Raw genomic sequence first — 25,198 nt, forward strand, 5'->3', positions numbered from 1 at the left:
ATTTGTAGTATTGGCCCTATTAACAAGCTAAAACTGCTATTTATAACAGTTAAGATGACAATTGAGTCGTCCAGTTTCACAATTAGCAATTTCAGTCTTCGGATCGTCTATTCACATCATTGTGCCACTTTTGTCTGATCCGGTCGCTTCTCTTTTTGCGTCGCTTTTTCATTAAAACGGTCATTCAAAAATCGCGCATTAACAATTACTCCTGGCTGGTTTCGTGACATTTTAAATTGTAAGCTACCATTTCTACATGAATCATGACAAAATTACGGAGCCGCTTTTGGCCCCTGAGCAAGTTAGAATGGCCACAGTTAAGGGCAAGAAATCGGAGCTGGTCTCCTAAAACCATTTGAGCTCTTGACATGCAAAAGGAAGCTCTTGGCGGCTCTTCAGAGACTTTTCCCTTACAATAGAAACAAGCCGTGATTGTAGTTTGTGATAACTCTTGAAAAAAGCCGAATTCAAAGACTTCAAACATGACAAAGAGTTGCACAGATAGAAGGGTATGATTATGCAACTTGTTTTAACAACACAAAAAGCTGTTTTGAAAAAGATTCTTCCTGAAAGTGCTTGTGAAATGAGAGCCCTGTGATTCGTAGTTAGGGGTCGGAGTTTATCAAGGCTTTGTGTGTGTTCCTTAACCCTTTGCTCGGCCACGATTACGGTGTTTACTCCCACCACGCCTACGGTTACTAATTACTCATCAGCCAGTTCTTTCGCTTGATTGTCACACGGGTATCAGGTTTTAAAACTGCGGTATTGGCCTTTCTGTCTAAGTCAAACAGTATCTTCTAAACAATAATCCTGTCTGCCCTAAGCAAATCCGTGTTTATTGAGCGGCTTGCTCAAATACTTGATTGTTTTCATGCAGATTATTCCCCTGGCACGAAAGTAAAGCGAAATATGCACCAACAAGTTCGAGGTCCGGGTCTGTGGCCTTCGTAAATTGTTTCGATTTGTCAGTATCGTTTCAAAAATGCTTGGCTCCTTCGTTGGGTTGAAATCAACATCAAATTAAAGTTAATTTTTATCCCTGCAGAAAGGTATTGAAAAGATCCTTTGAACATTTATCTTTTTTTGCGCGAGGGGCGCATCTTTAGGACTGCAAATTCCTTGTATCGATGGAACTTTAAGCAATCAATACAAACCGTCTTCTTTGATTTTTCATGTCATAATACACACAACAATGGTATGTGGATAACTAGTTCAGTTTCACAATTGCGCATTTTTGACATTTCCTAAGTTGGCCTCGTGCAACATTACATGACTCTCGCGTACGCACTATATGCGCTGCACGTTCCACGATACCACAGACAGCCGCGACACATTACACATGTTTATTGAGTAACGAAGCTGCAATAGCAATGTTACAAGCAACCAATTTTTCCTTGTAATACAGTCTTTGTGCTAGCCAAACAGCGAGATAATGAAAATCCAAGGAATTCTCACACAAGGAAACTGGCTAGATTTTATCAACATGGATTCTTCCAAGTGGTACTGCATGTGATGATGATATCAAATTACAGAACTGTTGCTCTTGCCGGGTGGGGGGGGGGGGTACTCCCTCATATGAACTATATAGGTATGTGTGCCCCTGTGAAGGGTATGGTTTCTCAACTGTTTAGGTGCCAGATTTTGGTCTAAACAAGGGCATAGATTATGACCATTTCGGTCTAATGGTAGGGTATGTTTTTAACTGTACCCTGGCACTGGGTATTTTGTATTTATTCCATCACAGTAGCAGCCACTGTTTCCTTAATCCTCTTCGCTTTTTATCCATTTTATAATAAAGCAAAAATAGCCGCCTGGGAAGAACGGAACTGTGGACGTGGTTTAGGTTATTCTCAAGTCGGCTTATATTTCTGAGTCTATAACTCCCATATAAGACTTCCGGATGTAACAGACTTAATATATCCACTGAAGTAAGAACTGTGGGAACAAACTATTGGCAGTGTTGATGAAACTCCAGAATGCGAGGAAACCCCATGGTATTCGAAAAAAAAAAAAAAAAAAAACTCGATCTAGCAGAACCGTTCAAAGGACTAGCTGCCAAACTTTGTATATGAGGCTTATCCAATACCCTGTCCATTTGTCGCCGGTAAAAATGTTTCGAAACGTAAAATAAAACGTGACCAGTAGAAATGTTTAACAGTACAGCCCAACGTAGCTGTTTGAATCCTAAACACAGGCAAGGGAAATAGAAATAGTAGTCTACTGAGGCAAGTTTAAGGACAAGCCTCCACTAAGTTGTTGTTGTTGTTGTTTTTTTATAACTATCATTATTAATTTCATTTTCTTACTAATATGCAGATCGAAACCGATTTTTTGAAATCAAGGCAATTCGCTTTTGACGATATTAGGACTGAATCGTTGTTTGTTTCCCGCTCGACCATGTATCTGTATTAACGTAGAGAAACATTTTAGGATTCTAACTTGTCAATAGGGTTGAAGGTAGACTGTCTTTTGATGAATAACATGTTTCAAAAATGAGTTACCGGAACTAAACTGGGTCAAGCTATTAAACACAATAGCAAATCTGTCATGCTATCATTACGTTGATAGGTAAAGATATAGACGGCCAAACACTTAGACCATGTGACAAAAGGTGATATTAGACTTTGATACAAGTCAGACACGATATTTGTAGACTTCTTGCAGGGTGGCAAAGGCGATGCGATAACAAGTCGGTTCGGAATTGCTTATCATCGATTCACGGTAGTAGCAAGTCTTTTACCGATACCACTAATTAGCTTAGGTATTTTCTAAAGATTGGGCCAAAGGACATCAAGCTAAGCCCTGGACTGACCTGATTATTTAGCTAGCCGCCCAAGTCTTTGGAATTTTAATTCTCGAATTTGATATATTTTGATGACAAGTTCCGTTTCTTCCTTCCTGTCTACGTGGGGTGGCACGTGCAGCGTATTTTGTTGTCAGTTACAAATGAAAAACGTTTGTTCAAAACCTTGACTGACCCTAGAGCGCGTAACGGCCACAACTGAAACCCTACCCTAAGGCCATGCCTTGAAATAGTCTTCTTATTGTACTTGTCTCAACTGAACCCTTTACAACACACTTAGAGTTTGCACAGTTTAACCCGGTTTCTTTGTCATCTCACTGTGGTATTTTTTGCATAACAAAACTCCCGCACAGCGAAGAATAAGGCCGAGACAGTGAAAAAATGTTCTTTATTCTCGGACCGTGGGAAAGATTTGAACTCTATTGTCATGAAAATCCACCTTGTAAACCGCAGAGTAATTCTTGAACCAGTACAAACGCAAAGAGTGACAATGGATTGGGACGCTGTTAAACCATCACACGTGCATGTCATTTGACGCTTCAGTGGAGCCTCCCATTTAATGTGCAAATGAGACACTAATCGCTCCGCAGGAAAACCATTAAAAACTTATCACGGTTTCATCGCGTCAACACGATAACCTCATGCCAAAAGCTGCCTAGACACTTTTCCGCCGCAAAATTACTGTGCTCTGTTTGGGCTCTTTGCGCCTTTCATCGAGGTACTTCAATTGTAGATCTTTTGTTTTCAGTTTGTGTATACTGTCTTTTTGTAAGTAATTTAGCACAGGCGCTGCTAGCTCTTTCAGCCAATCAGCGTGCAGTGGTCTCACGCTCGTCACGCGCCGCTGGCGACGTTGAAGCTTTGTTCATGCAGTTTGTCGTGCGACCAACGCAACGGACCAATCACGTTCGACTGTTCCCACGACCTGCCATTGACAAGGTCAGCTGCATTGTTCTCAGCTGTTACGGTGATTGTTCTTGTAAATGTGAGGGTAAATATTTGCGATTAATGACACAAGGCCAAAAGAATTTTCCCACGAAAGCTGCCATAAAACGTGGAGGTTTGGCACACGACCGACACACGCAGCGAGCGCTCGTTCGGTACACAACTCGCTTAAGATCACTTTCAACCCCAACGCAAAATGACGACTGCTAACTTCTGCAATCAACCTCCAGACTATGTCAGCAAAATTTTAACGGAGAAACGAAAGGTAGTCCTCGATACACTTCAGTAATTCAAAAATCGCAATATTTATAAACATTTTTCTGTCTTGTATTACTTGTAAATGATATTTAACGATGCTTTTATTGTGTTTTTTTTTTTAAAAGGCGAAAAAACCCCTCATGGAAAAGATGAGAAGAGCAAGGATTAATGATAGTCTAAACGAACTGAAATCACTTATTCTCGAGGCCTTAAATAAGGACGTGAGTAACGTTGATTAGCAAACACAGACTATTACCTTTTGAAAAGTAAAGCTCGGCTGATGATTTTTAAAGGCTATTTAAGAATATTTTCTTACAATTATTTCGCCATTATCCTTCTAGGCGTCACGATACTCGAAAATGGAAAAAGCTGATGTGTTGGAAATGACTGTTCATTATTTACGCGAGCTCAAAAGAAGGGAACAAAAACAGAAAGGTATAGTTTATTTATGTTTTTGATTTCAGTCTTGCAGGAGTTTATGAATTACGCAGTGTTCGCCCACATTATCCACAGTGTTTCCGGAATAATAAACGGCGATGATTGCTATCAGTCAAATGTTTAAATTTGTCAAACAACTAGAGAGCCATGCTTTGAAATACAACTCCGAAATGATTTTGACTTCAAATCTCCAATGTACGTTAAAACGTTTTGAGAAATAATGAGGCGTAAAAAAAATATCTGAAGTTATTTGACTGATGACTCATAGAATATCTCTTTCTTTACAGTTATGGATCCCACAGAGTACAGAGCAAGTTATGTACAGTGTGCCGCAGAATTCACAAGAAAAATGACGTCGTCCCGTTGCCAAGGAAACAACACAAACACGCCGGCAGCCGCCATGCCTGTGTATAGTACGGAGACCCTTCGGTACTTGGCACCCTTACAACCTGTAATGATACCGTTCCCATCGCCGCCACCTTCACCTCTTCACGTCTCACCGGTATTAACTGGCTCTACAAGTCTGACACGAGATATTAGACCTGAATCTCCTGTTTTAACCAGCATGACAAGAGACACGAGATTGATTTCATTGCAAGAACCCAAACTTGGATCACCAGCACAAGGTGCATTGCTTTGGAGACCTTGGTAAATGAAAGAAAAACAACCTTGAGGACAATGTCGAAATCGCTATAAAATACAAAGTGTTTCTCGCATTGGGTTGCTATGTTAATTATCTATTTTTGTACTGGTGTGAATCAAATAATTATGTAAATAACGTTATCAGAGAGTTTCGAAAGAACGCGTACAAATGTAAATAGAAAAAAAGTCAAAGTTTATGGAATAGATACGCATATTTTTACAGCTGGATTCATGCGCTATTAATCCTGGACAAAACCGAAAGTCGGAACGTCGAGCATGGAAAAGTGTTAATAATAAAGAAAACCATTCACATGAGCACTAAGGACTTATTTTTCTTGCCTTTGTTTTTGTTTTGGTGGCAAAAGCTGTAATCCCTCAAAAAGTTATGAAACTTCACGCGAACCCTCCGCCAAAGACTCGGGGCTACGGTTTCGAGCTCACAATGGCGCGCCATAAATCAGTAACTAGGAAGAATTTGTAAGGGAAAGTTCCAATGATTTTGAAACTTGGTTCCGCCTCGATTCTCACCACTACATGTGCTAGCAAAATTTTAAACGGAAACACGCGGTCACCATGAATCCTTTTTGACTAAATGAATACCTTTATTCTTACTTTTGTTCTTCAAGTTCCTTGGTGATGTATTAGTTTGAACTGAAGATAAGTCCATACACGCGATCGTATTAGTTTCGCAGCTTTTAATTAAGAATAAGACTGTTTTGTGCTTTTATATCGTTAGTTTTTTGAAAGGAATGTATTTTCAAGTACTAAACTAATAAACATTAACAATGCCTTTTTGCAAAAGCTTCAATTTCAACTAAACTCTTAAAATGAGTTTTCAGTTTAGCCTTAACTGTTATTACCAAATATCGTTGCAATATAACATTTACATTATCTAGGTCAAAATTTCAGTTTTGCACCAGTTTTGTTTAGTTTCTTGTTTTAGTTTTTCTTTTTTTTTTCGTTTTGCACTACTCTCAGTTCGGCTCCAAAAAGCTTTGAAATTCTTTTGTATCCTCGATTTATATTTAAATTAATCGATTGTTCTGTTTTCCCACTGATTATTCCGCTTACAGGGAGGAGTCGAAATTATGGATTTAGGATCTCTACTGATTTTCAACGCCGCGCTTTCTTTGTCAATCCTGTAAGATCGTTGCTTTTGGTCTAGATTCGTCTAGCTATAAACTATCTATAAAAATAGCTTACTTTCGGTTCAGGTTCCATTGAGAAAGACCGTTGAACCAAGAAAACAAAAGGTACAACAGGAGAAGCGGTTATCATAAAATTTTAGAACTGGTTAGCATTGCATTTTTAACTCTTTTTATTCAGACGTTTCCACATAACCACAACCGGCTTGATTCACTAACCGCTCGAGTTCATGTTATATCCCGACGTTTCAATGCGCTCAAAGCGCCGGCCTTCATGTCCATGCTTGTGTCAAGAGCGGAACGCGTTCTGGGCGGATAGGTCTGCTTGGTCACGGTTTTTTCGCTTGTATATTCATCGTTTACTAAGGCTATTGTCCCAGCTCGTATCAGATACAGCTACGTGCCTCAGTTTTCCTATAACGGCGATAGTTACAACATTCAGCTTTCACTTTCGAAGATTAAAACGTTAATTCTCTTTACTAAATGTCTCATGTTTCCTATGTTGTTGTTTCTGAGAATCTGGGTTACGGCCACCGGTCACGTTTGAAACCTGCGTCCAAATAGCGAAAATTCCTCGCTGCCAATAGAAGGTTGCTACAGGACAAAAGCACTCCAAAGACTGCGGACGCGTTTCTTTGGGAAAATCCGAGGTTGGATTCTTTACTCCAAAAACGGTTTTCCGTTTCTCCTCTGAAAAGATTTATCAGTCCAAGACCATGACTTGGGCCGGGTCCTTCAAAGGAACCAAAGAATCCTAACCCGGATTGGATTTGTCGCTTCTTTTGATGTCCACGATCCGAGTGATCTTGGATTAATCTTTTAAGTAAATCTTGGATTTTCCCAAAGAAACATACCCTTAGTTTTTCTACTTAACGACTGTCATTAAGTCTTAAAAGGATGTTGATTCTGTTGATCCACGAAAAAGACCAAGACGAAACATCACGATTACAGTAACTTCGTTCGGAAGTCAAGAGCCTCCAATTTAGCGGGCAATTTGTGAAAAAAGGGTCATTTTTTCCGTGTAGAAACTGCTTCGAAGGCAACGTGATAATCAGTCAAGATATAAGCCCAAAGGTTTATTTGAATTTGTTATAACTGAAACCTTTTGTGGCTCTTTTGTGGGTTTATTTCCAGGGGAGGAGAAGATGGCATATGACCCCGGAATACTGAAAGAAAGGGAGCGTTAGTTGTACAACGCATGCCTTACTTTATCTCTATACACAGAAACATTTCAACACATCAAACGCAAGTTTCGCTCTGTTTTTCAAATAGACGTCTACCAGCTGGTGTACGATCTGTTCATTTCTGGATCTTCATTAGTTTTCTGTGGATTAATTTCAAATCCACCAATTCCTGATCTCTTTCTTAAGTTCCTATGATTGCTCATCTTGCATCAACTTTCAACCAATATCACTTTATGAACGTGCCTTGGCAGATGTCCCAAACACTCGTCACCCCGGGTGTTCAATAAATTCAACTTTCCGTGCGATACCTGCTCCAGCAGGTTGTGTTGAGGAGACGATTTATTAATCCTTTCACTTCTATAATAAATTCCACTTTGTAAAATACTCGGAACGACGAATACTACCACATGAAAGTACTGTTCAATAGCTTTAATTTGAATGGTCACATTACCTGGTTTTATCCATAGACTAAATAGTTAGAACCACCTTGTACAGCACAGTATCAAATAGCAGCACCACATGAAAGCACTGTTGAATAGCTTTCATTTGAATGGTCAGACATAAGTGTCGCATCAACCCTGAAAATGAAACTATCAGTGTTTTATGGCATATCAAAAACAGTACCACATGAAACAAGAAACTGCTCAATAGCTTTCAACTCTTAATGGTTACACATAATCTTTACTATTCACGGACTTTTTAAAAGACGTTGAAGCCACCTTGAATTGTACAGTATACTAAACATTTATACCACGTGAAAGCACTGCTAAGTAGTTTTCACCTGAATGGTTACACGCTTGGCTCTTATCCACAAGCGTGAGTTAACAGCACCTTGCATAGCATAAACAGTACCAAACGAAAGTACTGCACAATAGCTTTCATTTGAACGGTGACCCTCTAGGGTTTCATCCACAGACAAAAGCCAGACTCAGCAACGTTGCACAACACTAGACAATAGACGAACAGACAGCTTTCACTTTATTTTATTTTATTTTATTTTATTTTATTTTATTTTATTTTATTTTATTTTATTTTATTTTATTTTATTTTATTTTATTTTATTTTATTTTATTTTATTTTATTTTATTTTATTTTATTTTATCAAAAAACTTTGCGACTCAGTCTGGGAGAGAGAGAAAAATCGTGACTCAAAAGAATACCTGCCAAACTAAGCGTTAAGCTGACAGACCAGTCTACAGTACCACGTGTGTTTAACTGGATTACTGCACCCACTGCATCCACACTTTCTTTGTTCAAAGGCACGCACAGTAAATGTTTCTTCAGACATGTTACTCTTGCATGCAGTAGGTTAGTGGGAAAACGGAATTTGCTACATATAGTAATCGAAAAAGATTGGGCGAGGTTCATAACTTTGTTTATAGAGTACAGTAATTGGCACAATATCAGGCTACTTTGTTTTCTACAGGTTTGTTTGAACGTTCGTTTTGCTTCTGCACAAGCTAAACATAAACACGAATTATGTCATCCCTTGGTGAACAGGTAGTTACATAATGAAAAACGATACATTTCCAGTCGAAACTACCAGAAGATCCAACTTGTCTTGAAATTGTCACTTTTGACCTTCCTCTATAACTGTTAGCATTTCTTCTACGTTTTTTGTTTTGTTTTGTTTTGTTTTGTTTTGTTTTTTTAATTTCAACTCATTGTTAAGAAGAGTGATTAGACTTGCATGTGATCTCAGCACCGCCTAAAAGACTGCAACTTTGGCACAACCTGTAGAAGCAGGTATTGCAGTACGCGAAGTCAATGGAACACCCGTACGACACGCGTGTGGGACATCTGCCGACGAGGACGAGCTAAGGGTGCTCTGTAAAATTCATGGACATCACAAACTCGTATTGTTTTAGTTTAGCTAAACATGCTTTGTTGGTTTGAGTCACCGGAAGTACTGAAGAAAATATTTGCCACTTTTCATAAAAGCAACACAGGAAAAAACCTGTCTCTCTGTCTACTATTTGTCGAGTTCTGTGACCACGTTGCTTTTTTCTCATGTTGCCTAGGTGAACCAAATCTATGCGCTTGCGAGGCAGTTTTGATAGAAAAGGATCATTACAACACATTGAAAACCTTAAGCGCTATTAAGCACGATTTATACCTTCTTACATGCCACAACACGATTGATGTTAACTCGTTTTATTCGATATATTGGTCGGCGAATAATCTCCTGAGAGCCAGTAATCAGTTGTATTGGGCGCAATTTAGGTAACAAATTCTTTTCATAAAGGATTTAAGCTTGGACAATAGTTTATCAAAGAACAGTCAAAAGGTCATCGGAATGAAAACTGTCTTTGTTTATGAATCTGCCAGAATTCTTTTATTACGGTTAATCTCTTAGTTGTAAAAACAAAAAGTTATGCCAATCTATATTTAATATAACAAAACATAGGACAGAGACAAAGTAGCTTATACACCTTGAATGAAGGTAAAGTTAAAACGACAAAGTCTGTTTTGGAATTTTATAGTAGTTTATTAGACATCCATCAAAACTTCATGAGTTGCTTATCAATTCCTCGTCAACGTTTGTCTGTAATTGTGCCAATATTATTTACAACAAGTGTGAATTGAACAAAGACAATTCATAATTACCCATAACAAAAAGACTGCCACGAGTCGCATTTGGCAATTCCTGAAGTGTTTTTAATGTCTTCAACCTCAACTAAACTCTTCCACAAACAACCACTAACTGTAACACGCTGTAGAAAGTCTAATCCTTGAAAGTTACTCTAGATTGGTGAACAAACAGAAAACTGCATTGAATGTTCACACCATACCACGGTCAACAAGTTGAACAATGCCCTTTCCCACTTTACCAAATTCGCATAGCAACGAACCGACTTTGCACCTGCTGCCAAATTAAAATGCCACTTAACTGTCAAGCTCAGGGATTTTGATTGTTTTACGTGAGCTAATAATAAGCAAATGGGACCTGTAACAAGGTTTAAAGTGTGCGTTGATCAGATCTTGTTTTGTAAGCGAATTTACAGGGCCGCATTGTTAACAGGAAGTGCCTAAACAGGTTCCATATAGTCTATTTAAATCTGCTGTGATGGACTGTTTTGCTGGCACAAAAGCGAGATCAGATAAAAGATAGCCAAAGCCACATGAGAGCAAAAATGAACCCCCATAAAACGCTTCCACTCTCTGAAAAAAACTTAAGACTGGCTGATTTTGCTAAATAGACCTCTCTATTTCAATTCGGTCCTTTCATATTCGCGCGGCTTACCACAATTTGGAGGCAACCTTTTTGCAGCATATATGCAACTTCCTAAATAATTCACAAACTAATCAGTCTCTTTGTTAATTCGTAGCCCCGAATGTCTTCGGAGAACAAACGACAAGTACTTGTATTTTAATCGTACAATTAGGTCCACGTGGAAACGTGTGACCGGTTGTTCTATGTATATTTACTACTGATGATTCAACTTAATTATTTCACAACTATTCCACAATTGCTAGTACTGTTAGGGCACCACGATTGCTAGGCGAGAGGTTTCCCGCAAACTACAGACTGGGATCTCGTTTAATCTTTGTTCTTTAATAGTATTCTCGAAGGAGCGTCACTTAGTAGCTAGTCATCAGTCAATAGTCAGTCCGTCATATGCATTCGGTTCTGTGTTGGTTTCGTCAGTAAGTTTTCTACTAGTTAGTCTCCTAGCTTTAGTAGCGAAATTACAGGAAGTCGTCTGATTAAATTGTAAGGTAATGATATCAGGCTACATAGAAAACGTCATATGTGAATTTAACGCGACAGAACCAATAAGGGATTTGGAAAACAATTCAGTAATAGCTTTAGTGATTAGTTAATAAGTCAGGAGTAGAGGTAAACTTGGAAGCAGTTAGGAACTCAGTGAAGGGTAAATTTATAACGCGGATTAGCGTTGATCTTTATGCCCGTGTTAGTTGAAAGGCGTCTAAAAGAACAAGTGTAAACAATTGTGAGTATTTCCCGCGCAAATAAGAGAGGAAGAAAGTAAACTGAATCTTGATTATTGCTTATAAGTTCCTCGTTGATAAGATTAAAATTAGAATACAAGTTGACTAAAATATACGTCTTGACACTTTTAAAACAATGTTAAAAAGCAGCAGTCTCCATCGAAGTTACTCAACGTCGTGTTTCTATAGCTTTCAAAATTCGTTTTATGTTCTTTCTCCAATGCGATTGCTAACGAACACGAGTTCAAACCAAAATGCCAGGCAGTAAAAATACATACCCTTTGTTTCAATTTCGTAGTTTTTACGATTCACAAAGTAAGTTGGAAACCACTTTTTTGGCGCCAACTGCGATCAGTAGCAATTGGTGTATTATACTTAAAGAACTGCTAAATCCTTTTGATGACTCAACAAAAGTTCTAAGCATAATCGGCGTTCATCAGTGAACAAAGAATTACCACAAGCATTTAGCACTTTCAAGCATAAACTGTAATAATTTCCGATAACGACTTTTTTTTCTTTTTCATGGCAATTAAATCATAGCGTTATACATAACAACATCTGCTGCTTACATTTTTTTTTTTCAAGTTCGTCGTTTGTAATCCGTGTTAGTCTTCTCCATCCTCAGCCATCCTTGTTCCTTTATGGTTTATTATTATCTGGTTGGTGTATTTCTATCTTAGTAAACTGCTATTTTCAGGTTTCCTTCGATTCAAAGGTAATTTGTACGCGGCCAAAATGACTCAAAATATATAGTGTGACTGAGCTCCTTTAATAAACAAAAATGACACGGAATGACTACAGAGTAACCTGCGAGCTAAGAGTAACTTAGCCTGCCAGTAGGCCTTATCGCTTCTCGCGGGGAAAGAAGTATAAGTTATAAAAGCCCCTACTTGAGTTTATGACTTTAAACAAGCGAAGATATATTTTTCAGGATTACAAAATTCCTATTCTCACTGAGATTTAGGCTTAACGGTTATTGCACGTACGTGCACGATAACGAAGATCACGTCCAGGTGTGCTCCAGTGTTAGCAACGATCCAGATGAGCCAACGAGCGAAGGTTGTCAGGCAATACTGAGCAACCTAAAAAAGACCCATGATCTTGATAAGTTTTTATCCTACTACAAGTTAAATAAAGGATATAAATCACTCATGCAAGTGCATTTGACTGAGATAGTAGCGGAGACAATTTCTTCTAGCCTCGATACAGACGGCCGTGGCCTGCAGTAAGCTATACTTTTCTCGCTTCTGTGCTCTGAAACGAACTTGTCTAGAACATTCGCCTCCGAAAGCATTGTGTTTATTTTAAGAAGTGCCAGAGTTCAGTTTTTTTTGTTTTTCTTTTTCCTGATACCAATCTGAGTAAACAATTATTGTGAGACTGAGAAAGGTTAAACTTTTGATTTAATCTCGTAACCATTTTGCTTATTGAGTTTATTAAATTTGAGGCAAAACATTGGTGTCTTAACCTTAAAACAATTGCAAGACCAATTTTGAGTTTGTTTTAGTCTCGCTCGACTGCGGATTGAGACCGCTCGAGTAGTTTTTCCAAGTCATTTTCTAAAAAAAGAAATTGTATTTCTTTCTTCCTCCTACTTCTCGTACCTGTTTACAGCCTCAACAAGACTTTTTCTACATTTCCTTCGCCCAATAACGTAAAATATTATCTAAATTCTCGAAACTTTTCGCCATTAATTTACACCGGGAAAATGTTTGCTATACTGACGTCATCTATGCGTCTGTCCTCTCATAGATCATAGCTGAGAACCAATCAAAATGCGAGAATAATTTGACTTATTACGTAAAGAGCTTATAAAGGAAATAATAATATAATAATATCAGTGCAACGCCAAGGAATCGTAGAACACGTATGTCCCGGGTGTCGTGTTGCGAGCGCCATCACTGCCCCCTTCTCAAATTAATGTTCTAATTCTTTCATGCTATATTGAAATAAATAGAAGATGGTGTTCCTAAGTTTTCTAAAAAAAGCCACTTTTGAAGTCTAGAAAAACAACTAGACGGACTTTTGTTTACTAACACTTCTTGTAGACTTCAAGCGTGCATTATAATTTCTTTTAGAAAACAGTCCTAATAAAATACGCGCGGTGATTGGTAAAAAAATCGTGTTTCTATAGCTCGTTGGACTGACACAGAACTAGCACGACCTGTTGACGTGTTCCCACAGCATTTCTCGTTCTACCAAACTTCCACTCGTGCGTTCTATAACTCAGTCGATAGAAACACGGTAAATGTTTTCTATTTCTTAAACAGAACATGGAAGGTCATGGAACACCATCTCGGTGAACAAAGCTTTCAGTTGGCTGAACAGCACGCCCCTATACCGAGTCCCGCCTGTTCATCACAAATGGGGTATTAATAAAAATGGGAGAAGAGATTCCAGTGGCCTATATTGTCAACAATGTAACCGCAACGCTGTCACATTCAGGTACGTGCATGCGTGACTACCCAAATGTTCCGGAAAAACATCTGCCCTCACAAACAATGTACAATGAAGGAGAAAAAAATCATTTTCAGAGACGAGCAGGTTGTTGTTTTCGAGCCTGGAACACAAAATAGTACACGATAAAGATATTATGATACTGGAATTTAATGCTTTTCTCGAGAATGTTACTATGTTACTTTCCGAGTGCTTTCGTGTAAGGGTGTTTCTGTTTACGTACATTTCCGCCAAATGCAATTATGGCTTCCAGAAAAGAAAACAACAACTTGGTTACTCCATGTAGTTACCAAGCGATTCATTTCAATTAAAAAATATATACGTATCTAGTTTCTTTTTTCCTTTTAAATATCAAAATAAAGAAAAATAAACAGTACTGCATGAAAGCAAAACTGCATTACATGACTCAAGGAATGCGACAGGCACGCAACAAATCATCTTTTGTCTGAGAAATGATTCGTCGAGGAGATGATTTCAAAGCTCGACAATATAGAAAAAATAGAGGAAAGCTAAAGAAACAATGAATGAGCTGTTGTTCGTGTCTTTTGACCACAAGGCAAAATGCCAAAATAGAAGAAAAATAGATCGACCACTTTCAAGTGGAACTCAAAGTAGCCCTTTGTTCGTTGTTAGAAAAATAACTGAGCGTTTCGTGTCTGTAGGTTGTAATTAATCAATCAATTAAACTAACAACTGTCAAGTAGCTTAACTTCACTTCCATTCAACGCCTCATATGACCACTCCTGTATAAATGAAAGCTTTTATTGTATTTGGTCATGTTTCATCCAAGTGGCGCTGCCCCCGTGAGCGAAGCAATAAAATATTGAGTGAAGAAATAAACATTGCATAAAACAAAGGATCAATGTTTCACACTGGGAAAAAATATAATAAATCACAACGGTACGAAGGTAATAAATGGGAAAACGGAAAGCAACCAAACCGCAAGATGACAATATCTGTAGTTCCTTCGGGTGCTGGATCCTTTCAAGTAAAACAAATTGATGGCAGCTAGAAAACCAAGGCTGAAGGTGCCGAGTCACGAAAATGTCTCCATTTAACCAAGAAGTGAACCAACAGAACCAAAGAACTGTAGCTACATTTAATGCTTTTAACTTACATACTTAATTGAAAAACCTCGGATGTAAACCTTATTTTCCGGCATATCCATAACAAGGAAACAAGTTTAAAAGGGCTGCCAGACTTCAAGGCGCCGTATTTAACGGGTGTGCAATTATGAAGGCGTATAAACCACTAGTCAAATGCGGTTATTAACCTTGATCGCGTTTTTACTGTAAAACCACAAAGTTGTTTTGCAATTTTCAAGCCAACATATGCCAATTGGCCTTTGTTACATGGACAAAATATCAATGAAATAAACTTCCTCAACTCGCCCCGTGAACAAACTTCGTATGCGTCATGGCCTCCGGTTTATAACTGTGACGTGTTATTGACCGGATACAAGTTGCACATATTCTAAAAGACTAGCTAAGACTGCTCATAGTACAATGTTCAATAGATCACTGCATCAATCTGGAATAATCACTTAGCTTCAAAACGACATCGCTGAACAATGTTAAGGAGTCTCAGTTGAACCTTTAGAAGTAAAATGAGCCCTTCATTGTCCGCTTATTGCAGGTTTTGTGCAACAAAATGTCTTAATATTGGTGTCCGCGTCCGTTTAATAAAGGTGTTCGTTCAATGCAGGTTTATTTTACAGTAAATGTGGGAAGAAAATTTTGGGACTTAAGCTGGTGTCCACTTAAAAGAGGGTCCCTTGCAGTTTCTGGTTTCTCATAAATTTTCCGACCGTAGGTCTATTCAGATCCGATACGCTGCGCTTTTTAAGCATGGTACTGGCCATGCGGTTGAATGTTTAAATGTTTAGGCTGGCCTTTTCCAGCCATATTTATTCTTTTGATTTTCGAGACACCAATCTTGACACTTTGTCTCCTTGCGCCCCAAAACACGTGATGTGGCAACGCGTGTTTCGGGGCGCGAGTTCAAAGTACGGTACTTGATATAGTGTACGGGTCATTTTGCAATTCATGCGCGTTGGCTTTTTGGCTGACGTTACATATCTTCGCTACACAGTGCTGACGAGCCCCAAGAAGGGCGAAACAGCTGTCTACTGTTGCGATCCTACTTTATCGGTTCTTGTCATGTTGGTGTCTCGAAACGTTTTTCACCTAGTATCAGCCTTGCAGTCTATTGCTTGTCTTAATAGAGGGTGTCCGCTTAATACAGGTTTGCGAGCTTCATGAATACACTATACTCCAGGAATTGCATTTTTTTTTTTTTTTAATTTTTAAACTCGGTGTAGTAGTGATTATAACTGAGATTCTCAGCACCTTGCCAATACAAATTAACACAGACTGTTCATGGGTAGTTTTGTTACAGCAGATTCTCTCAATGTGCATTATTAAAAAAGGAGTAAGTAAAGTGGGAAGAATTAACATTTAAAACAGATTTAGTAAACCACACTGATCCTTGACCCTGTACGACCACAGCCACAACAAACCTCAAATTCTTCTCTCGTTAATTCCGTTTCCAAAATTTCCCAGATATTCTTTGAGAAAAAGTCCACGGCCTACAACACGGCGATCGCTTTACTTCAAATTCAGGCGATTGCTCTCATTCCGGGGAGGGGGTACTCCCTTACATGGGCTATATAGGTATGTGCGGCCCCAAAGGGTTTGGTTTTTCAGCCGTTTTGGTTATACATAGGGTATCGATTTTGGCCATTTTGGTTAAAAATTGGGTATGGTTTTAGCACTCTAGTCTTGAAATGGGTATGTTTCTTAGAAGCTTTCTTTTTCATCATTATCAATAAAACCGTCAACAAAAGCCCTTCATAACTTATGTTTTAGGGCAACTATCGAACATTTGATCAGGCCATAAATAGGGAAGCAAAAAACGCAATTTTTGCTCATAAATAGGATGAGGGTTTTGGGAAGTGGGAAGTGGACCGCACACCCACACCCAACTTTTCTGGAAGTACCCCCCAACCCCCGGGAGGAGGCTCTCGTTAAAGGAAAACAGAAAGCAAAGTTTAGTTTGGTTGATTTCCAAGTCATTGCTTCAATACACAATATAGTTCAAAGGAAACGGCTTGCCTAAATTGCAATTGCCACTTTCCTTGAATGAAAGCAGCCGTGGCGTCAAATAAAAGATAAACAATAACTGACCTTAATTATTGGACGGAGCGCTCCATTAAATTATCAAATAAGTTACAAATTCTAACCAAGCATCACTGTTATATAACTGATAGGAACATGGCGGGCCACACTGGAAAGCATTCACGATTTTTCAGGGAGGGTACACTTTTTAATAAGTAAGAGCACATGCCATTACAGCAAGGGAAATTAAAAAAACTCTGTTCCAAGCTCAGGGCTCAATGCATTGGGCGAAGCCAGATCCTGTGCGGAAGGAGGTGCCATTTTAGATTTTACAAAAGATACTTTAAAATTATGGGTTGTCAACACTGGTAGTCCACTGGGAGAGCTTTATCAGCGGAGTGCTTCTTTCTAGATGACACCGTCCCTGAATTAGCCAGATTTAAGTGCCACATTCAAATGCCTTTGAAACTCCTGCTTTGTGCACTTGGCATGATCGTGCCCCTTTAAAATTAAGCACTCTCAGAATTTAACTCACTCTTAACTGCCTCATCAAAATACCTCGATTAAGATGTGAAAACAATTTGCACTGCTTCAAAATACCGGAGACTCTGCTCTGTGCACTCGAGAGTTTTTACATCATTTGAAATGTAAAAGTGCGTTTCATTGCCTAAAATTAGTTGAAAAGCCCCCACCGGGGCAGATTTAGTTAGGTGGCTAGCCAATCCCCTTTTTGGAGAAGCAAAACCCACAAAAATTGCGATTGAATATTGAGACAGAAATAAATGCAAACGCTCAGGACAGATACCGCATTGTAATATCTACTTTGTGGAATTGCTAGTATTTCTCGTGGAGTAGTTTTCAATTTGGTTTCAAGGCAATTCTCAAATTGCAAAATTTTGTGCATGCCCCATTGATTCTGTAGCCCCAAGGTATCAGCCACCACCACCACCACCCGGCCCCTTGAAGAATCCTGGATTCACCCCTGCTTTAGACAATCGCTCTATTGTTAAACCCCTGCTCTGGGCACTTAAGATAGGTGATTGCTACATCAACCGAGATGTAAACGTAGTCTTAATAGTCTTAAACCCCTGCTCTGTTGAAGACAACTCGGTCAAGAAATTAAAGGGGCTAGGTCACGCTATTTTAGGTAATTTTGTTTAATTTTGTTAATTATGAGCTCTAAACGTCAAATTGGCAGAGCAAAAGTTTTTCATTTGCAAAATCACGGCCACACAACAACTGAAAATGATTTTCCAGCTGTGTAAATGACATTTTGATATAAACTGATATAAATTTGAAAAAAGGTGGGCCAACGTTTGTCAAATTTACCCAAATGCAATCCATTTTAATCCTCTCCAGTTTTGTCCATCCATGTCCCTTCTTGGCTTTCCTGTGTTTTGTTTGAGATCTATAGTTTTGAGCCGTTTTTGTGATATTTTAGTCAACGGCTATGCCCATTTAATCAGTGCTGAAATTGCCTAAAATTGCGTGTCCTAGCCCCTTTAAGTCCGCTTTAATTGCCTAATTAGACCCCCAGAAAGCTCTGCTCTGTGCACTTAAGATAGTCACGTCGTTTATACACTGCTCAAGAGATTACTTTAACCGCTTCATTAAGAAGACCGAGAAGCTCCTGCTCTGTTAGTCTGTTCTTAATTCAGTCACATAACGTTTTAATTGGTCGAGAAACTTGAACTAATTTGAAAAAAAAAAAGTCTCAGGAACACGTCGTTTTAATTCAACTAATACGGTCAAAACTCCTAATAAAATTGGAGAAACAAGTATTCATCGAGTGGAGAAATTCCTCACTTGTTAACATTTACTGCGGCCTTATTTAAACTCCCGAGAAGGTTCTGCCCTGTGTTACTCATAGCCAGTCGCTGACTGAACTTTTGACAGCGACAAGAGGACCTTTCTAACTAAATTGATACATTGTCTATTTCCCAATTGCCCATAATTCGCTGTTTGCCCCCTAAATTTTGCATAAAACTATTGTTGTGAAATGCTCTTGGGAATATGCAGCCCTCCCAAGAACATTTTACACTGTACCACAATTATTTATGCATAATTTCGGGGGACAAACAGAGTGAATTATGGGCAATTAGAAAATAGAGAATAACGTGGTTTAATATCAAACGAGAGGCACGCACACCCCGTCCCCTCCCCCAACAATGCCTTATACAATACATAAACAACTGAGAACGGAACAAACGCGGCCGGCGTTACAAAGCGACCCTGACAACAGCAACCTACCGGTGACATCATAACATAACCATAAGGCTGTTAGTGTTTGTATACACTTCCCATAATTTTGCAACAGATTCTGGAGTGAGGCCATGCTACGTTGATTACCTCTTGTGGGAAAATATTTGGAATTGATCATGGAATTGTGCAATGTGAAGTGTACATAACACTTGGTGCTTTAGAAGTGGCGTGGCCGAGTAGTTTAGGGGTCTGGTTTTGAATCTATAGCCGCCTAGCTCCATCCTGGCACCTATGGATTTGTTCTTCAACCTATCGGGATTCTAACCAAGTTTATGTTAAATTTGCAATATATTTTTGTTATTTACTAGCGCTCAATTAGTACAGCACTTCTTAATCTAACGACATTTAAAATCTAGTCTTTTACAGCGACTTATGATTTTTGAGATGAAGCGTGAAAGTAGAGTCGTTTGAAGGCAACTCTAAAGAGAAATTTATCTTCACGAAAAACCCTTAATTACTTGACAATCTATAGTCCTGCTAACAGAGACAAAATTAATATGTGTGTGTGTGCGTGGGGGGTACTCTTTGGCGTTTAACGGTCTTCCGTCAAACATAACGTCATTTTTGGTTTCATTCAATGTTAAATTTGGTGGTTTTCAATCTCATTTCTGTTGTAGAGGGAGTTCTCGGATTTTTCTCCCTAAATATTTCTCATCTGGCCCAATGGATAGCTGGTCCTTACAAAGTTTTTGTTTGTTTGTTTGTTTATCTAAATTGCTTTTAAACTGATGGGTTACGCTATATAAATATGCTCTTTACTACAATGCCTTTTTACAGGACTTTTTTTCGAATTTTCTGATAAGACTAAGTGTCTATACGGTCAACAGGGTTTTTGTGGTTTTTGGTATCTCTATAACATGTAAAAATGTATTTAAACCAAAAAAAAAAAAAAATTAATTCCAATGCTTTTTTGCCATGAAATCAAGCTTTAAATTTTCCGCTTCGACCACGCCCAATGAAGCTGACCGCGTAATGAAAGATTGGTGACGAATGACGTCACTTCAGGAACATCTCAAAGCTTCATGTTTTTATTTAGCTTGATTGACGACCGCATTGTTTCACCAACTTCGGTTTGTTTGCTTTTTGTCGACGAAAACTCCTAACCACAAAAGCTAAATGTATATACACAATAAACTTGACTTGACTTGACTAACCACTACTGAAACAACAGTGACCTGAAATAGCAGGATTTGGCAATTCCTGACTTGACGTCACGACCCATTCAGACACCCGGACTCTTTTTTTGCACTGACTCACGGTCAACTTCATTGGGCGTGGCTGAAGCGGGAACTTTAAAGTTAGATCTTTAGGCGTTAAAATGTCGGAATCCAGTTTCTTTTCATAGAATACCTTTTTACACATTGTAGAGATACCAAACCACAAAAACTCCTGTTGGCCATATAGACACTTTAATTTAAAAAGCGAAGAAGTCCAAGAAGTCTATGAGAAGGCACTGAAAGGGTGGGGCGTTTTAGAGCAAGGAAAACAACCCTCGCCTTCATATTGTTTCCAACTGATATTTTAAGCCATCAAAACATCATCTTTACTTCCTCTAAACCCCCCCCCCCCCCCGACCCCCTCCCCCGCTTCCAACTTATTAAACACATCTGTACCCGCCATTAGATACTAATGAGGACATTTGGTGTCAAAGGACTGAAAGCTAACTTGGCGGACGCGTATCAAGTCAATATATTCTGAATATTATTTACTCAATAACTTAATTCTGAAAGAACAGTGTGAAGCTAAGTTGTAGCAATTGTTCTTTCCCGTTTTCTATACGTATAGCGATCTAATTTCTACAGCCATGTTTCGCCCACTCTTTGGCGTTTTAGAAGTGACCTTGCTTATTTGTACCCGATAAAATAAAGGGTGCCTTTAATGTCAAAAACTAAAACTACAACTCAGTTACTACCACAGTTTTTACCAATTTCTGGTTTTTGAAAGATATGCTATATACAAATCTGAATATCAACTATCCCCTTTCCCTTCTCATATTCCCTATAGTATATACCCTGCATTAGACTTGCCCTGCAAAACAGTGCGAGTCAAAATTATGGATTCCCTTCTGCACAGTGTCAAGGGGTTGGCGAGCCGCTGGCAGCTTGAAGAATCCTAAGCATGATGGGATAGATAGCAGCAAATTCTTTTTCACCTCGTGATCTGACGGACTGAACATACGCCTCCAGTGTGCCTCTGAATATCATAAAACAAATAATCAAACAAATTGAACAAATAAAGAGAGCAACAAACAACCACTCTTACTGACTGACTGACTGACTGACTGACTGACTGACTGACTGACGGACAGATTGACAGACACTGACTGACTGAGAGACGGACTGACTGACTGACTGACTGACTGACAGACGGACTGACGGACTGGCTGACTGACTGACTTACTGACTGACTGACTGACTGACTGGCGGACTGACTGACTGACTGTTTGAGTAACAGACAGACTGACAGACTGACGGACGGACGGACCGACGGACATACTGCCTGACTGACGGACGCACGCACACACGGACAGACGGACGGGCAGATGGACGGGCGCAAGGTGGACTGACAGATAGACTGAGCGTCAGATAGACAGATTAACTGAGTGTGTGCTGCACAGACTGGTTCTCTGACTAATTCACACTATCTGGCTATTTTTTGCATTGGTGGCTCTGAACTTTGAGGTGGTAGTTAAAACGGCCTAGACGAAAGAAAAAAGATCAGTGATGTTCGAGTCACACACGTCATACATGCCTAATAAGTGCAAGTTTTTCTTCCTCCGATGTGTGCTCATCCAGCCACTGAGAATAGAAACCTAACGACCAACCAGCCACCTGAAGGGAGGAGGAAACAAATGTAAACGTTGTTGACTACTTGTTTAAATATACGTTACAAAATTTGCTGACTATTGATTGAAATCAGTTTTGTACTCGCCGAAACGATCTCATACCCTCAACTGGTCATAGAGGTTTTCTTCCCCTTTCTGCTACTAAAAAGGCGGGTTTTTTTTTCGCCGCGTCGAGGCTCACATGACAGAGAAAAAGTCTGCGATTAGGAGTTCTTTTTTAACAATTTTTTTTTAATTCCTCCGTTCACCAAGAAAAAAAGAATGTCTGATCGCAGGTTGGTGAAAAAGAATATGAATATTTGCAAACATATCTGTGTAATAAAGAGAAGTTAAATCCAAAAAGAAACCGTAAACCAATTTTTAACGCACAATTGTCGCTGACAAACAGAGCTGCATACCTCATGAGGGGACTTGAGTTCGTTAGGAGCTCTAGAAAACAGATGATGAAGCACCACGCTGTGAGGAAGACTTTCTCCCAGAGCAGGATTACCGACAATATCTTCTGAGGTTTGAAACAGCAGAGGTCTTTGGAAGAAAAGGTAGATTGTCAAAGACATTAGTTGGTACCTCAAAACAAGGACAAGAACGTAACGGCAAATGTTTCAGTAGGCTTTGCTGCTAAAGTGTGTTTTGAAGATAGGAAAACTGAGTCTGATTGATCTTTAAAGTGTTCACTATTCGTTTGTTCCTTCGTTGCTGTCCGTTTGATTCTTGGTTGGCTGGTTTGTTCATTAGGCCAACAGCTCGCTTTCCGTTTCCTACTAAAAAAAGGGGGGAGGATGATGAAAGGCCGTACAAATCAAAGATAACTACATCTGATAACGCATCAGATACTGTGTTTTAAAAACTCACCTAAAAGATCTCAAGAGCTTGTACGACTTCCCTAATTCAGACACTTTATGACACAGCGGACCCACAGCAAATTCAATCTAAATAAAAGCAAAGGATAAGTGAAGCAATGTCGATACGTTAAGTTATCTTTAAAGAGATTTCTATCGACAAGAAAGCAATACTAAGGTCCGATTACCGTGACTGTTTGTTTGTTTGCTTGTTTGATTTGTCGATGTTGTTTTGTCTGGAATATGCCGGGTCAATCAAACCACTGCACTCAGTTCACCGAGAAAAAATAGTCAATGAGAACGTGAATGTCTAGGCAGAATCGAAAGCAGACCAAAATGAGACTTGCCCCCCAAAACTCCACGCTCCTTCTCCTTTTCCTCCCTTGTCGTTGAGGAGGGAGACTCTGGGTCTCTCTCCTCAGCGACAAGGGAGGGAAAGGAGAGTGAACCTGGGATCGAAGATGTTTCCCGCCAAGTGTTCTGAGTAACAAAAACGTGATCTAGGCCTGAACAACGCTTGCAGGGCAATGCGACGTCACATGAGTCCACAGCCTGGTAAATCTCTATCACTTGACTCTGAGACATTAGCCTAAGATACCCGGAAAAAAATCCTAACTGATAAAATCTGCAGTAAGAAGGTCCGGTAGGAGGGTGCAGTCATGCCTCGTCACTTACTTGAGCCATATCAGCTGCCAGCTTCAGTTTGCCTCCTTCTCCAATGGCTCTCAGTAAACTGGCGTGACGAACAAACAACTCAATGGTTCGACAAACGACAACTTCCAACCTAGGGTAACAGAAAACAATCCATGAACCAAGGTATTAGTTTCTAAAGAAACTGTTGGTCAAATTTAAGTTTTACCTTTATCAACTACGGTTGATAACTTAACGCTATTAACTTCAAAAAGATAGCTACTATAAAGAAAACAACATATTCAAGTATTGAGTATAACCACCACAGTAATAACCTAGTGCCTGACTATTCACAATTAGCAGAATTCTATTCGTGTACTAGTTAACGCAAAAAACTGCAATCTGATTGGTTTAACCATAGTACACTGTCAGTATAAATCCACTAGCGTTCCATCAGGACTGCCGTTCTCTGATTGGCTACGTTACTCACTATCTATTCTGTGAGAAGCGTTGCAGTGTCCGCTTGTTTAAACAAACTGGCATCCGCTTCTTTGCGTTTTCGTGTCAGTGTAGAGGATTTAGATAGAGTTTTGAACGACTAGTGGATTAATTAACAAAACAATTAGCACTCGAGTTGACGAGGGCTGCGCCCTCGTCAACTAACACGCGATAGAAATCTCGAGGTCATAATCGAATTGTATGGCCTTATTTGCCCAAGGACACGATGAGAATTGAGTAATCTAATATCTCCCTTGTTTTGGAGGAAGATTTGGAAATATTTCTGAGTAATTCAACTTCCAAGAAGACTAAATAGAGGAAAATTGCCGTTATATGACTTTCAAAACCTAAAAATTGTTCAATAAGCTGGTGAACGCAAAGAAACAGCTGCTAGTTTCAAACGACCATGTCAATCGGCGCGTAAATTTTGCTACAGCATGAAGTTTTATCCTACCTACTGAGAAATCATTGGAAATCGTTAAGGGAATGGGATTTAGTAAATAGAATTCTACTTCAACAATTAAATTATTTGCTCTTGATTTCTATGAGGTCAAAGAACAGCAAAAAACGAGAGAGAAAGAGCTGGATGGAGGAGCTGGAGCGAGGTGTCCACTGCAGTGGCCGACAGAAATGGTTGGCGCAGAGTGTTGAGGCCTTATGCGCCACTGGGCGCGAAGAAGTTAGGTGAAGGTGAGGTGAAGGTGAAAGTTGATTCGGCCTTCAGCTTCATGAACTATCAACTCATAGACCACCCATTGCCCCTCCCCCAAACAAACAAACAAACAAACAAAAACAACAACACAACACTCGCCAAAACACAACACTTACGCCTGGCGCAAAATTGCAATCTTCAAAACAAAAGACAAACAGAAAATTAAACACGTTTAGCAAGCACATCAAAGAGCTAACAATTCTTAAGAGGGTAAAAATGCATTTATTTGTTCCTACCTCTGGTGAAGAATCTCTCTGCATTCATAAAGTGCAACGTAGTTCTTTTGAACATGAATAATAAAATCCTAAAAAAAAAAACAGAGGAAGCAAAAGGGAAGTAATAAGAAAGTGTGCAAATGAGAAACGAAATAGAGTCTAACCCCTTCACAACGGTCACCTTGGGCACGGAGGAAATTGATCTCCGTTGTGGAGAGGTGGCTGTTATGGGGAGGTAGGGATGAAATATGACAC

At 39.3% G+C, this 25,198-nt stretch overlaps 2 protein-coding genes across 2 annotated transcripts in view; one reads left to right on the plus strand and one right to left on the minus strand.

Annotated features, from left to right (window-relative positions):
- The first annotated feature begins 3,811 nt into the window (after positions 1 to 3,811).
- LOC110048838 (transcription factor HES-4-A-like) lies at positions 3,812 to 5,401 on the plus strand. The gene is made up of 4 exons (XM_020754620.2): positions 3,812 to 4,013; positions 4,132 to 4,227; positions 4,348 to 4,441; positions 4,732 to 5,401. Exons 1-4 carry the CDS (start codon positions 3,945 to 3,947, stop codon positions 5,094 to 5,096), a joined length of 624 nt encoding a protein of 207 aa, XP_020610279.1. The 5' UTR covers positions 3,812 to 3,944; the 3' UTR covers positions 5,097 to 5,401.
- A 13,253-nt stretch (positions 5,402 to 18,654) lies between these two features.
- Positions 18,655 to 25,198, minus strand: part of LOC110048832 (conserved oligomeric Golgi complex subunit 5-like) — a 38,487-nt gene continuing 31,943 nt past the window's right edge. Inside the window, exons 20-25 of the mRNA XM_089280954.1 lie at positions 24,965 to 25,032; positions 23,564 to 23,672; positions 22,902 to 22,978; positions 22,448 to 22,574; positions 21,956 to 22,035; positions 18,655 to 21,397 (exon numbers count right to left, since the gene is read on the minus strand). Coding sequence (XP_089137080.1) covers positions 21,280 to 21,397; positions 21,956 to 22,035; positions 22,448 to 22,574; positions 22,902 to 22,978; positions 23,564 to 23,672; positions 24,965 to 25,032 — 579 coding nt within the window. The 3' untranslated portion in view covers positions 18,655 to 21,279. The remainder of the gene's footprint in view (positions 21,398 to 21,955; positions 22,036 to 22,447; positions 22,575 to 22,901; positions 22,979 to 23,563; positions 23,673 to 24,964; positions 25,033 to 25,198) is intronic.

Source organism: Orbicella faveolata, unplaced genomic scaffold (genome assembly GCF_042242905.1).
Source record: "Orbicella faveolata isolate gen_17 unplaced genomic scaffold, um_ofav_v1 contig_48, whole genome shotgun sequence".
Taxonomy (NCBI): domain Eukaryota; kingdom Metazoa; phylum Cnidaria; class Anthozoa; order Scleractinia; family Merulinidae; genus Orbicella; species Orbicella faveolata.